Genomic DNA, 14,055 nt, shown 5'->3' with positions numbered 1-14,055 from the left:
ATGGGTCTCCAGAAGCAAAAGCACACCGAAACAGGGACAAAGGTACGTAGAAACAGTAGAGTTAGGGGATGGACATCTGTATTAGGCTTGGTGAGACCACTTTGCTTTTCATGGTGCCTCTAGACACCAAAATCTCAGCAGCGAACAGGGCTGGGGTGGTGAGGACTTTTGACATTTGGAAATAGAAAATCAATGCTGAGGAGTGAAAGTGATTGATCCTAGGTTACTACAAATTTGAGATAAGTACGCAGGTCTCTGGCTCTCCATAGAGACCTTTATGCTAAAAGCAGACAGAGACTATTTTTACCTGAACTTCCAAGAATCCCCAAGTTGAAAACTGAGAAATGTTTACAAAAGCTTTCTGGCTTTTACTGGAATCACAGTCAGGGAGAATCGTGGGTTGCCAAAGCATGACCTCACATCACAAATTAACCAGTTTTTCACCTTTTAATAAAGTTTCCTCCTTCTTTTGATAGTCGTTTTTCACACAGAGGCAGTATTGTAATGACGTCACAAGGTACTGCATGTGCAGCAGCACGTGCAAGGCCCAAGGAGATGCTGCAGCTGAGGTGCTGATGCTGGCGTCAGATGGGTTGAACACAGGCTCACGAACAAGGCCCCGTATCTCATGAATCATTACGTACCGAACTGGAAACATATCAGTGCTGTACAACACTTAAAAATGTTATGATTCTGTTTTTAATCAAACACATTCTGTTATCTAAAATTCTAAATTTTTACCAATAATAACTGGACAAAAAAATGAAGGGCAGGGAGAGGTGAGGTGAAGAGAATGTTGAACTTTTGTTTATTCTTTAATATATTGTTGTATTGCTCAACATTTTATAATGAGTTTATTACTTTCTTTTTTTTTTTTTTTTTTGTGGTACGCGGGCCTCTCACTGTTGTGGCTTCTCCCGTTGCAGAGCACAGGCTCCGGACGCGCAGGCTCAGCGGCCATGGCTCACGGGCCCAGCCGCTCCGCGGCATGGGGGATCTTCCCGGACCGGGGCACGAACCCGTGTCCCCTGCATCGGCAGGCGGACTCTCAACCACTGTGTCACCAGGGAAGCCCAAATTTATTACTTTTAAAACTGGGCCTAGGGAAAAGCTTAGTGGATAAAATGCACGTAGTTGGTGAGCCAGACTGTTTGGGTCCAAATCTTGGAACTGTCACTTATTAACTATGTGACTGCCAGTAAATTACTTAGCCTTTTGATGCCTCAGTTTCCTCATATGTGAAATAGGGATAATAATTATAGTACTGACCTCATAGGGTTCTTGTGTGCTTAAATAAATTAACATATGTAAAGTACTAGGAAAACCTCATGATGTAAAGTAAGCACTCTGTCACTATTAACTTTTATTATAATTGAGATTTATCAGGATTTTCCTCCCAACTAGATTTTAAGGTGAAGAAATAATCTGTTGTTTCCTTGGCCGGTTCCTGATGCCTCAAGAACTGGTTTGTGGCTTCTGCTGTCTCTTGCATCATATAAAATCTCTCAGAAGAATGACCTGGATTCCCATGTGGAAACTGCAGCTACCCATGAGTTTGGTGTTGTACTCTGACTGGTTTCCATCCACAGGCCGCCTTGGACATTGAAACCACTCTGGACTGGACCCCTCACCCTCTTGGACTTTGCTTAATTGTGCAGGGAGCGACGCAAATTAAGTAATTGTAATGCCTTTTGCACCTGCAGCGTCTACCTTATCATCACAGAATTTACTCTCCAGCGTAAGTTATTTTCAAACTCTCCCTGTCCCATGCTTACTGGCATAAATTCCCATTAAGATTTTCCTGTCCTCCTATATCATCTTTTAAAAACTAGGTAGGAGAGGCCTCTCGCCTTCTGAGATGGCCCACACTCTGTCTGTGGAGTGCGTTTCTCTTTAAATAAATCCACTTCTTACCTATCACTTTGTCTCTCGCTGAATTCTTTCCACCATGAGATATGAAGAACCGGAGCTTCATTAAGTCCTGAGACCACACATCCTAACACTGTACACAAAAATAAACTCAAAATGGATTAAAGACCTAAAGGTAAGCCTGGACACTATAAAACTCTTAGAGGAAAACATAGGCAGAACACTCTGGCATGAATCGCAGCAAGAGCTTTTTCGAGCCACCTCTTAGAAAATGAAAATAAAAACAAAAATAAACAAATGGGATAAGAGGGAAGAGATATGGGAACATATGTATATGTATAACTGATGCACTTTGTTATAAAGCAGAAACTAACACACCATTGTAAAGCAATTATACCCCAATAAAGATGTTAAAAGAAAAAAAAATGGGACCAATTAGACTTAAAAGATTTGCACAGCAAAGGAAACCATAAACAAAATGAAAAGACAACCCTCAGAATGGGAGAAAATATTTGTAAATGAAGCAGCTGACAAGGGATTAATCTCTCAGATATACAAACAGCACATGCAGCTCAATTTCAAAAAAACAAACAACCCAATCAAAAAATGGACAGAAGATCTAATTAGACATTTCTCCAAAGAAGACATACAGATGGTTAAAAAGCACATGAAAAGATGCTCAACATCATTAATTATTAGAGAAATGCAAATCAAAACTACAATAAGGTATCACCTCACACTGGTCAGAATGGCCATTATCAAAAAATCTACAAACAGTAAATGCTAGAGAGGGTGTGGAGAAAAGGAAACCCTCCTACACTGTTGGTGGGAAGGTAAACTGGTAGAGCCACTATGGAGAATGGTACTGAGGTTCCTTAAAAAACTAAAAATAGAGCTACCATATGATCCAGCAATCCCATTCCTGGGCATATATCTGGAGCAAACCATAATTTGAAAATATACATGCATCCCAATGTTCACTGAAACACTATTTACAATAGCCAGGACATGGAAGCAGCCTAGATGTCCATTGGCAGAGAAATGGATAAAGAAGATGTGGTACATATATACAATGGCATATTATTCATCCATAAAGAAGAATAAAATGATGCCATTTGCAGCAATATGGATGGTCCTAGAGATTGTCATACTAAGTGAAATAAGTCAGAGAAAGACAAATGTCATATGATATCGCTTATATGTGGAATCTAAAATATGTCTACAAATGAACTTATCTACAAAACAGAAATAGAGTTACAGATGTAGAAGATAAACTTAAGGTTACCAGGGGGTAAGGGCAGGGGAAGGGATAAATTGGAAGATTGGGATTGATACATACACACCACTATATACAAAATAGATAACTAATAAGGACCTATTGTATAGCACAGGGAACTCTACTCAGTGCTCTGTAATGGCCTATACGGGAAAAGAATCTTAAAAAGAGTGGAGATATATATATGTGTATATGTATAACAGATTCACTTTGCTATACACCTGAAATTAACACATTGTAAATTATTAAATTTACAATAAAATTAAAATATTAAAAATAAAATAAAAAACTATAAAAAATAAAATAAAACAAAGATTGTCTCAAAAAAAAAAAAACTAGGTAGGAGATATTAGGCAACTTGCTGGCTATGTATGTCTTGGGGGTGTCTGTGTTCATTTGACAAATACTAATGTACTAATGCAAACTTACAAGCATCAGTGTATCTATTTCTTATTCACCTGGATCTCCATTGTTGGAAAACAATCCATAGAAACTTTATTGACAATATAAACTGATTAAAACGTTTAATGTTCAAATTCTGAGTATTAATTGCTTTCCAGCATAAACATTGTAAACTATTTATTTCTCTATTTTCTCATGACACTGAATCCAGCAGGTCTGAACTGGCAGGGCAAAACTCTCTAGAGTTTTTTTTGTATGACAGAGTGAAAGTTCTCCCCATCCCTCCTGCAGAGGGGTGTGGATTTGCAAGAAGTTAGACAGATCAGAGCCCAGGGCTACAGTGTCATGGGAGCAGCACTTCGAAGCACCAGCCATTCCTGGGGAAAGGGGGAGAGATCAATGCCCTTTACTGGCCCACTATTGGTGTGCAAATAAGATCAGGTAGTTCAGGCTTAAAATGATTCCCGTGATTCCACGTTCCCTTTAAGACAAAGTCTTAATGCTTTGCATGACATTGAAAAATCCTTTATAATCCAGGTCCCACATATCTCTCATTGGAGTTTCAAGAACGATTCTAGATTATTTCATCCTTGAAGTCTTTGCCAATGGTTTCCTCTACTTTGAATACATTTATCCCCCTTCTTTGTTTAGCTGTCAGTTGCTCATTCTTCAAGGGCTTGCATCACCCCTTCTGGAAGTCTCTTTTAAATATGTGTGGTGCACGTATTTATCCAAATATACTGTGTGCTCAGAGGAAAAACTTGTAGTGTTGCAAAGGAGGAAAGACAAATGTAAAGACTTTAATATTAAGAAAAGATGAGAAAGAATTTAGTGAACTTGAGGCTGAGTTGGATACATGTAAAAAACAGTGTTTTAAGAACCACGTCTTGGACTTCCCTGATAGCGCAGTGGTTAAGGATCCGCCTGCCAATGCAGAGAACCCGGGTTCGATCCCTAGTCTGGGAAGATCCCACATGCCTCGGAGCAACTAAGCCCGTGCGCCACAACTACTCAGCCTGTGCTCTAGAGCCTGCGAGCCACAACAACTGAAGCCTGGGAGCCTAGAGCCCGTGCTCCGCAGCAAGAGAAACCACCGCAATAAGAAGCCCACGCACCACAACGAAGAGTATGTCCCACTCACCGCAACTAGAGAAAGCCCGCGCGCAGCAACGAAGACCCAACACAGCCAAAAATAAATAAATTAATTAATTAAAAAAATTTATTTGAAGTAAAGATCTTTAAAAAAAAGAACACCTGTCTTGCATTCTCTTTGGCCTATAACACTGAGGTCAATGGCAGTTTGCCCCAAATTTAAAGCCAAGAGTTCTGAGTGCTGCATCAGAAAAATTCTTAATAATAATACTAGAAATTTTATGTCCATTATATACATAGTGGCTGACGAGTCTGATATGTCTGAGTGAAATAAAAATTCTATTTAAAAATTAGATATCCTCTTTGAGGGTCGTTTTCGGTAGGTTCAGGGCTTTCCCCCTTTCTGATAACTGGCATTGTGTTAAGCTTACAGTGCCTGGAAGAATAATCTTCCAGACCTGTGCATCGTAAACCTAATTCCAAGAAGCTACAGGTGTTAGAGCGCCCCTTCAATCCCACCATTTGAGGGCTGTTTCCTGCCCATGTGGGCAGATCACGTAATTACGTGTCCCCCGTGGCACTTCGTTTCCATCCTAGCACGTCATGGATGTTAAAAGAATCTTTGTTGCTGTGAAGTGAATGGAATTCACAACACCTATTGTACTTCTATAATATGCAATTCCATATGCTATGGGATCTGTAGGGACATATTTTTATGGTTCCTGTGTTAGTAAAATTTACATTCAATCTAAATTGTAAAGGTTATATACAGTCTCACCACTATTCACTCATTAAACACATTTTACTGAGCACCTACTATGTAAGGTTTTGTTAGTCATTGGAGAAAACAAAGAATAATTGGACTTGTGGAGGAAATGCAATGATAGTATGGCAGGTGCTGTGGAAGAAGAACCTGGAATATTCACTAAGAGCTTGCTATTTGCCAGGCACTGTCTCATTATTTCCTTATTTGAATTTCCTTTGCTCATCTGCCCAAGCTTTTCTCAGAGTAGGGGGATGATGGTTTTTCTAGTCCTCTTTCAGTTTTAAAATCTATGACCACCTTAATGAAAATATTCAGAAGGGCCATTGCTAGATGCTGGTACTTTGGGGCCATCTGAGCAACGGGAAAGGAGATCTCTCCCAGAAAGGGGGTGGTATCCACTTTGTTGTAAATTGTGAAATATATCCTATATACAGAAGAGTACGTAAGACATACACATAAAATTTAAAGAATAATTATACACTGAAAACTTACATAACAAACACCTAGGTCAGAAAGACTTTGCCAGCCCCCTGAAAACTCTTTCATTCACAATATGTAATAATCCCCTAACACAAGCACCCCTCTCCCTTCCCACGGAGAAAACTTATAGTTACTTTAATCACTATATATACTTTTATTCATATATTTAAATATTTTAACATATACACATTTAATATATCAATTCATTAAATCACAGATTAATTACTTGTACTCACATCAACATGACAGAAGTGGAGAAAAAGGAGTAAGATGAAATTTTATCATGTTGATGTGAGTAGAACTAACTTATTTTTATTGCTCTGTAGTGTTCCAGTGTGTGTGTGTCCATCCTTTGGTTGATGGACATTTGTAAAGGGAAATGGAAAAGAATAAAACGGACTGGGGAGGAATAGAATTGAATGTAGAGGAATGGAATAGGGTAGAGAGAAGTGGAATGAAATGCATTGGAATGTGATTTGCATCCTTCCAAACATGATGTATGAACATTATCATAGGTGTAATCTAGTGAAAATGTGAAAGCGTTTCTCTAGGATATGCACCCAGGAGTATAATGGCTAGATCATAGGGTTCTTGAATGTTCAGCCTTGCAAGGCAGTGACAACTTCCCCAAAACGGTTATGTAAATTTCCACCAACCGCACATTGCAGTTCATGTTACTTGTTAACATCACCAGTCCTTAGCTTGATCACGCATTTTCATTTTTGCCTGTCAGGTGGGTGTCTAACAATATTCTGTTGGGATTGTCATTGGATGTTGTTTTTTAATTCAGTCAGACAATCTTTGCCTTATAACTGGACATTCAGTTTATTTATACTTAATGTATTTGCTAATCTATTTGCCATTATCTGATTTTTTGTTATCTATGCCTCACTGTATTTTGTTTAAAGATCCTTCTTCTTTTTCTTCTCCTACATTTTTTTGGGCCGCGCTGTGCGGCACGTGTGATGTTAGTTCCCCAACCAGGGGTTGAACCTGTGTCCCCTGCAGTGGAAGTGCAGAGTCCTAACCACTGGGACTGCCAGGGAATTCATGTCTCACTGTATTTTGATTCTCCCTCTCTTCTTTCTTGTTTTCTTTTGGATTATATGTTTTCTAATAATTATATTATTTTCTCTCTATTAGGATGAAAGTTTAGATATATTCTGTTCCTATTCATTTAGTAATTATCCCCATATCATTATAAGTGTTTATCCAATTCTGAAGCTAAACAATACGTTTTCCTCCTCATGGTCAAGGCAATTATCCTTGCAGTCTTCTGGGAGTGGCTGGGGTTGATGTTTCCCATTCATTGCTACACTGGAGGTGTTGCCCTTCCTGGTTCCAGCCCTCTGGGCAGAGGGTCTCTTATTATGCTCCCTGCCTTAGGTGGACCCTAGACTGTGTCTCCTGTTGTCCTGGGTCCTCTGAAGGGATAATACAGCGGCTCTATTTCATCTGATTTGACAAGTGTCTTCAGAGTAAAAGCAGCTTTAGCGCTCTGCTCGTCTTTCTGGCTTCCTGCCTCATGTACATTTTGCCCTAATGGTGCAAAAGGATCTTGTTATATAATTAATGCTTTTATAAACAATATTTTAAGCAGCATTTTTTAGTTGTGGTCAGCAGAAAGGTTGATTTTTATAATCCTGTCCTCCAAGAACTGGAACTAGACAGAGTAGCATCCTTGCTGCCAACCTCAGGTATGATTGCCTCTGGAACAGTCTTGGTGGTGGTTAGAATCTGTGGTGCTGAAGTGCATGCTTTTATTTTGTTAATTACCATTTTTACAAATATGTCTTTCTGTCCAACTATGCAAGGGAATTTAGTAAAGCCATTTTTCTAGGACTTTGGGGCTGGATTCTCAAGGTTCTGGAGTACGGTTCAACAACTTATACTGACCGCAGTTCCCCATGGTCTGCTAAGTACGTATTCTCCTGGGAAACATCGCAGTGGCCTTGAAATGAAGATCCTTCTGGAGAACTCAGGACATGTGGTCTCCATCCTCTACAGGTGTCGCTTTCACTGAGGTCACAGAGAAGGTCTAAGAGAAGTTAGAGATTAGAATTCAGGATTTCTGACTACACTGCACCATAAAACCTGTTTAGCTCCATTGTTCCAGGAGGGTGCCCATCATTCAGGTGGATGCTGTGATGAATTTTATTTTTATTTTTATTTTACTGAGTCCAAAGTGCTTGGTACCACTCCCTAAGGTGCCCCCCTCCCTCCTTTGGCAAAATATATTTCCCTGCCCAACTGCAGCCTTGGCTACATGACTTGATTTGGCCAATGGAATGTGAGGAGAAGTGAAAAATGTCATTTCAGAATGGGAGTTTTAAGAGCCAGCATAAGCTTTCCCAAGCTTCCTTTTTGCTCTGCCATGACTGTCCCAGGGCGGAGTCATGGTTCTTTGTGTGTGTTGAGCCTCAGCTCATCAGAAACTGACAGGTTCTCAGTATAGTTAGGGGACTCTGACGGAGGCCCTCTACTTATTGGACAGAAGTCAGCACTGGCTGCACCCGCTGAAAGTATCTCCAGATCTTCTGAGTCCGACTGTCTCTTTTCAGCAGAGAATTCTATAGTCTTCCCTCCTGAACCACTAACTCACTTATTCAAACCCCATCCTCTTTTTTTCTTCCTTGTGTAGAGCGCCCCCTGCTCCCACCTCCCTCTTTTTATTTATGTTCTTCCCACAGATAGTGTGACAATTCTTCACCGAATCTCTGCCTAACATTAAAAGGCCCTGAAAAAAAGTGACAGTAGGTATGGCCACCCTTAATACAGACTTTGGGCTGCCTAGGAAGCATGGCCCATAGAATTTGGACTTTTGAAAACCAGCAGGAATAGAATCTTGCCTGCCTGCTCTTGTCCTGTCTGCTGCCAACTGATAACAGAGAGGCGTGAAATCTTCCCCAGAGGGTGTTTCGCTACACACACTGTTTGAGAGCTGTGGGCTGGTCTGACCATGTGAATGCCCCGACACTCAGAGGTCGCCTCTCACCCAGAGTGGAGCTTGGACCATGCTGCCTGAGCACTGCATCTTGGGGATGAGAGGCCATCCTAACCGCTACTGGGAAGATTCCCCCTGGGACCTTTGCTTTGCCCTGTAGCACCTTCCTTGGTTCCTTGAATTGTGGAGAAAGAGAAGACAGGACTCAGCTTGCATTTCCCCTGGATTTGTTTCTAAGTAAAGAAATATCCTGAACCACTATCTCAGTTTTACCCAACCTTCATTTTTCTTTCTCTTTTTTGGCACCAAGATGCCTGTGGGACAACATATTCCCATCAGTAACAATGGCTGTCAATGAGGGTGTCTTTCCAGAACCAGAATGGGTGGAGGGGGTATATCCCCCTCAAGACCATGTATTGAAATCTCTGGGGTCAGGGTACATAGAGTTTTCAAAAGCCCCCAGGGATATCTGTTCACCTCCCTCACTCTTCATTACTTTTATTTTTAGGTTCCCCATTGACATTCCTTATTATTCTAAGAAGTAACATACAAATAATGATTATTTTACAAAGGTATTTATTGACCCACTTTCCAAATTGGAGAGGGGGAATGGTTCTTTCATCCCCCACCCCTTTGCCAATTTTGTTTGCAGAATACAGGCACACAGTGTTTAATTTTATAAAGGAATACAAATTCCTTTATGTTTTGAAGTATTATCTGGATTAAAAAATATGGCAGCAATGCATAGTGAAACTGCCAGTGTGTGATGTGGCCACAGCTACACACATGTATACATTAGTGAGCTCTTACACTGGGATTCCTGGAGCAACCCATGTGTAGAAAAGTGAGGCTGTAATTGTGCTCACTGATTGTACAGCAAGCGTTTCTTCTTGAGAGAAAACAGGGCGGTGGTACAGAAAGATGACATACTGGTCTCTGCTGAGACGGCTCCCACTCAAATTAAGTCTGATTCTAGGCCTAAGGGGGTGGCATCATTTGAGTAAAAGCAAGCAGGTAAACCCTGACAATTCCACCCTCTATCTTTTTGGGTTTTTTTCATTGTCATTTGTTGTGGGAACAATGACACAGTGTCTCCCAGAGATTCACTCCTGACTGGGCCATAAGCTCCTCAGTTGGTTCTGTTCCCAGGAACTCACAGGAACCCCCATCTCTCCTGGCTGGAAGCTGACTGCTGAGAGGGAGTGATCAAGGAGTAAGCAGCCTGGTCCTGAGGCCAGTAATTTCCTTGGCCGACTAATTTCCCATTTGTGGGCCTGAGCTGTCTTAATTCAGTGTCAGGAGGTTTCAGGTAAGAGATGAGGAGTACAATGAGGAAATCAGATTTTTAAAAATAGGGGCTTCCCTGGTGGCGCAGTGGTTGAGAGTCCGCCTGCCGATGCAGGGGACGCGGGTTCGTGCCCCGGTCTGGGAAGATCCCACATGCCGCGGAGCGGCTGGGCCCGTGAGCCGTGGCCACTAAGCCTGCGCGTACAGAGCCTGTGCTCCGCAATGGGAGAGGCCACAACAGTGAGAGGCCCGCGTACCGCAAAAAAAAAAAAAAAAAAAAAAAAGGCACACACTGTATGGGCCTCTTCCCTGGGTCCATTGAATCAAGGACAGACAGTAGCCCTAGGCCCCTGGGGAGGGCAACAGGGGGCTGTGTCCTGGGGGTGTGGACACACAGACTGGGCTGTTCACACATGCTTGCATGCTAAGCTCCTTGGGCTGGCGGTGGGAACAGAAGGAGGCAGGCCGTGGGTGAGGAGCTTACACCTGTACTCCTGCCCCAAGAGCTGCAAATATTAGAGTGAACTTGCCTTTGGGACAACAGTCAGAGGTTGGTTGGTTCATTTCAATTCAAATCTATTCAAGAGACATCTTTTGGGCACCTGTTACAGGCTGGGTCTCGGCTCTGTCTCTGACTAGCTGTGTGTGCAGACGGCTCTCTTTCTCTCAATGAAATAAAAGTTTGACTAGATATCCTAAGGTCCCCTCCTACTAGGTCTGATGCTTTGAGATTTAAGATCTGAGGTGTGGCTTGAGGGAGGGGAAACATCTGTGGATTGGCTTGATTTAAAGAGGTGCAGAAGGAGGGGACTGAAGATGTGAAGCTCCGGGCTGGCTGGTGGGAGGGGTGCAAAGGGTTGGAAACTCAGATGCAGGGGTCCAGGGGTTTGGGGCTGAGCTCCGTAGGCTCGTGGCTCCTCTCACCTCAGGGATCAGCTGGTCCTATTCCTGGCTGGTGATCTGTGGCTCCCAGCTGGCCTCAGGCAGGGCTGGAGAGGCGTCACCCTTGTGCATATTCTGCGCAGAGGCTCACCCTACCTGTAAGCATTGTAACCCTGGTGCCCTGCAGCTCTGGCCTAGCACAGGGAGGCAGGATGGAGGGGGACACGCCCCTTCTGGCTCAGGACCAGTCAGGATGCTCTGGCCTGCCAATCCTGCCTTGGGCTGCACTGGGTACTGTGCTGCGCTTACGCTGTCTGTGGGCCCCAGGGCTCAGGGCCAGGCTTGGCTTCATCTCCACCCCGCTGCGCTGCGTGGTGCTTGGCATACAGTAGGTGCTGGGTGGTGTCTGTTGGACTGAACTGAGTTCCTCATCAGAGGTCCTTCAGGGCCGTCAACAGGGATCCCATAGAGGGTTAGCGGTGAGGGCAGACTCAACCCAGTGGACTCTGGACAGCCTGTAAAGCCTTGGTAACAGGGGCCTGGAAGAGCTTTATCTCACGGACGGAAGGAACTGCCACTGGACGTCATGAGTTCTCTGCCACTGAAGGGGTGCCAGCACTGGGTGGGGGCTGAGATGAAGCCTAGGCCGTATGCGTCCCAGGCCACTTCCCTCCATGTTTCCTGAGGCTGGGACTCGAAGGGGCCCAGGGTAGACAAAGTGGCCTGTGTGTACGTAAGTGTACATGTGTGTATGTGTGTGGAGGGGGATGCAGACCAGGATACACCTTTCCAGTCTCTTCTGTGGGCCTGCAGTGGGATCTAGGGATGATTTGTCAAGGGACAGGAGAGTGTTCTTTGTGAAGGTGCAGGGACCAAACTCTGTAGTCCTCCCCCTGCTGGTGCACCACCCATCCACCTGGCCATCCGGTGGATTCTTGGTGATCTGTGCTTGGGACAGCTAGAGGCATCTCTTTGCCCCAGAACAGACAGGATGCATGAGTGAGACGTGTGGTCATCCCCCTTATCAGAGTCATGGGAGGTCTGAGCAGAAGGATGCTTATTGGACACAATTATCCTGCATTTCACAGATGAGAAATAAGGCCCAGATTGGGGGGAGTGAGTCCGCAGCGTCCAGACCCATGTCCTGAGTGCATTAGGCTTGGGGGGACCAGGGCCACGGGAGGGCCCGCAGGAGGCAGGCGGAGAGCACTGCTGGAAGCCAGATGGCTCCAGCATCTGGCTCCTGAGGATGCTGCTCCAGGCCGAGGGCAGCTCACCAGGAGGAGGCTGAGACGCTGGCTCAGGCACTAATGTACCCCCGGGGTGGTAAACACTCCGCCTCAACTTCCAGGTATAGGCACACAGGGCTCCTCCTTTCCAGGCTCCTCCAGGCCGGCTGTGGCTGGGAGGGAGGCCCACCTTCTCCATCCCTGCCTCCCTCCGCCGCAGGTTCCACTGCTCCTGGTGCTGGCACACCTGGCAGTCGCCCCACGTGGTCATCCTCTTCCACATGTACCTGGACCGCGCGCAGCGGGCGCGCTCGGTGCGCATGCGCGTCTTCAAGCAGCTGTGCTACGAGTGCGGCACGGCGCGGCTGGACGAGTCGAGCATGCTGAAGGAGAACATCGAGAGCCTGGTGGACAACCTCATCACCAGCCTGCGCGAGCAGCGCTACGGGGAGAGCGGCGGCCAGTACCGCATCCACATGGCCAGCCGCCAAGACAACCGGCGGCACCGCGGAGAGTTCTGCGAGGCCTGCCAGGAGGGCATCGTGCACTGGAAGCCCAGCGAGAAGCTGCTGGAGGAGGACGTGACCTTCTCCGGTGCCTCCAAGCCACGGGCCCAGGAGGCATCGGGCTACAACTTCTTCTCCCTTCGCTGGGGCCTCTTCTGGGCCTCACTGGGCCTGCTCATTGTCTACCTGCAGTTCTCCTTCCGAAGCTCGACCTTCCTGTAGTGGAGCTGGTTGAGGGTGGGAGGAGGGTGCGTGGGGGTGTGAGTGGCGATGCGGTTGTGGTCCTGATTCTGCTACAGATTCAATATATAACGCTGGACAGCCCAGTCACCTCTTTGGACCTCAGTTTATTACTCTGCAGAATGTGAGTTGCTCTAGGAGATATTTAATGATCCTTCCATTAAAATTTACAGTGGTGGGGGCACGGGGAGAAGGGACTAAGGTGGAGTTAGAACTCTCCAGGCCTGGTGTTAGTAGTTATCTCACAGGGAAGTATCTCTTCCCTGCACCTCCTCCACCTCCATCTCTACACCTCCTTTTGCTTCATTTCCGTATCCCATACCCCATTAGGACCCCATTAGGACCCCATTAGGACCCGTCTTGTCCCTGCCTGATTCTCAAGCTCATCTTCAGCTGCTTCTGAGCATCCTACCATGGTTCCTCTTGGGACGGGCAGTGGCCCACCCAAAGCAGCTTCAATCAATACTCAGTGTGTCCTGACCCGTCCCTCTCCTTGAGAGCCAGCTCCCACCATTCTGAAAACCTTCATTTTTTTACTCTGGTATTAGAATCTGTTTGTCTGGAATTATTTAGAGCTGCACTGTCCAATATGTTAGCCATGAGCCATGTGTGGCTAAATTTAAATTAATTAAAATAAAATGAAAAATTCTGTTCCTCAATGGTACCAGCCATATATCAGGTATCATATATCAAGCCATATATCTAGTAGTGGCTACTGGTAACCATATTGTACTGTGCAGATATAGAACATATTCACAGAAATTTCTATTGAATAGCACTGGTCTAGAACTTGAAATTCCCACTTCAATGTATTTTGTCTCATAAAATAAGAGGTGGGTACAGGTTTAAAGGCACAGCCTGAAGCCTCCTGGGGGCAGGGACAGTTGGGGTGGGGTATAGATACACAAATAAATATGCAGCCTCTGTGCTCTGTCAGTTGATTAGAATCTATGAGTCCCAGTGTTGCCTAAATTTATTTCCTGGGAAGGAAGAGCTGTAGACATTCACCACAAGAGGATGGCTGTGTGTGTGTGTGTGTGTGTGTGTGTGTGTGTGTGTGTGTCTTGGTTTGGGGCCTGGAG

General features: G+C 44.8%; 1 protein-coding gene across 1 annotated transcript; it reads left to right on the top strand.

The window, feature by feature from the left end:
- Positions 1-12,955, top strand: LOC137224282 (receptor-transporting protein 2-like). The gene is made up of 4 exons (XM_067737153.1): positions 1-42; positions 477-583; positions 1,659-1,738; positions 12,390-12,955. The coding sequence occupies exons 1-4, from the start codon at positions 1-3 to the stop codon at positions 12,953-12,955; spliced, it is 795 nt and encodes a 264-aa protein (XP_067593254.1).
- Positions 12,956-14,055: the final 1,100 nt, after the last annotated feature.

Source organism: Pseudorca crassidens, chromosome 5 (assembly GCF_039906515.1).
Source record: "Pseudorca crassidens isolate mPseCra1 chromosome 5, mPseCra1.hap1, whole genome shotgun sequence".
In the NCBI taxonomy this organism is placed as follows: domain Eukaryota; kingdom Metazoa; phylum Chordata; class Mammalia; order Artiodactyla; family Delphinidae; genus Pseudorca; species Pseudorca crassidens.
The sequence above is the reverse complement of the archived record's forward strand: the minus strand, read 5'-3'. Positions and strand labels throughout refer to the sequence as shown.

Excerpts from the sequence above, each read along its gene's own strand:
- LOC137224282 (XM_067737153.1), top strand. The coding sequence starts at position 1 with ATGGGTCTCCAGAAGCAAAAGCACACCGAAACAGGGACAAAG. Across the intron at positions 43-476 it reads ACACCGAAACAGGGACAAAG|TCGTTTTTCACACAGAGGCA; the intron begins GTACGTAGAAAC and ends TTCTTTTGATAG. Across the intron at positions 584-1,658 it reads GCTGAGGTGCTGATGCTGGC|GGAGCGACGCAAATTAAGTA; the intron begins GTCAGATGGGTT and ends TTAATTGTGCAG.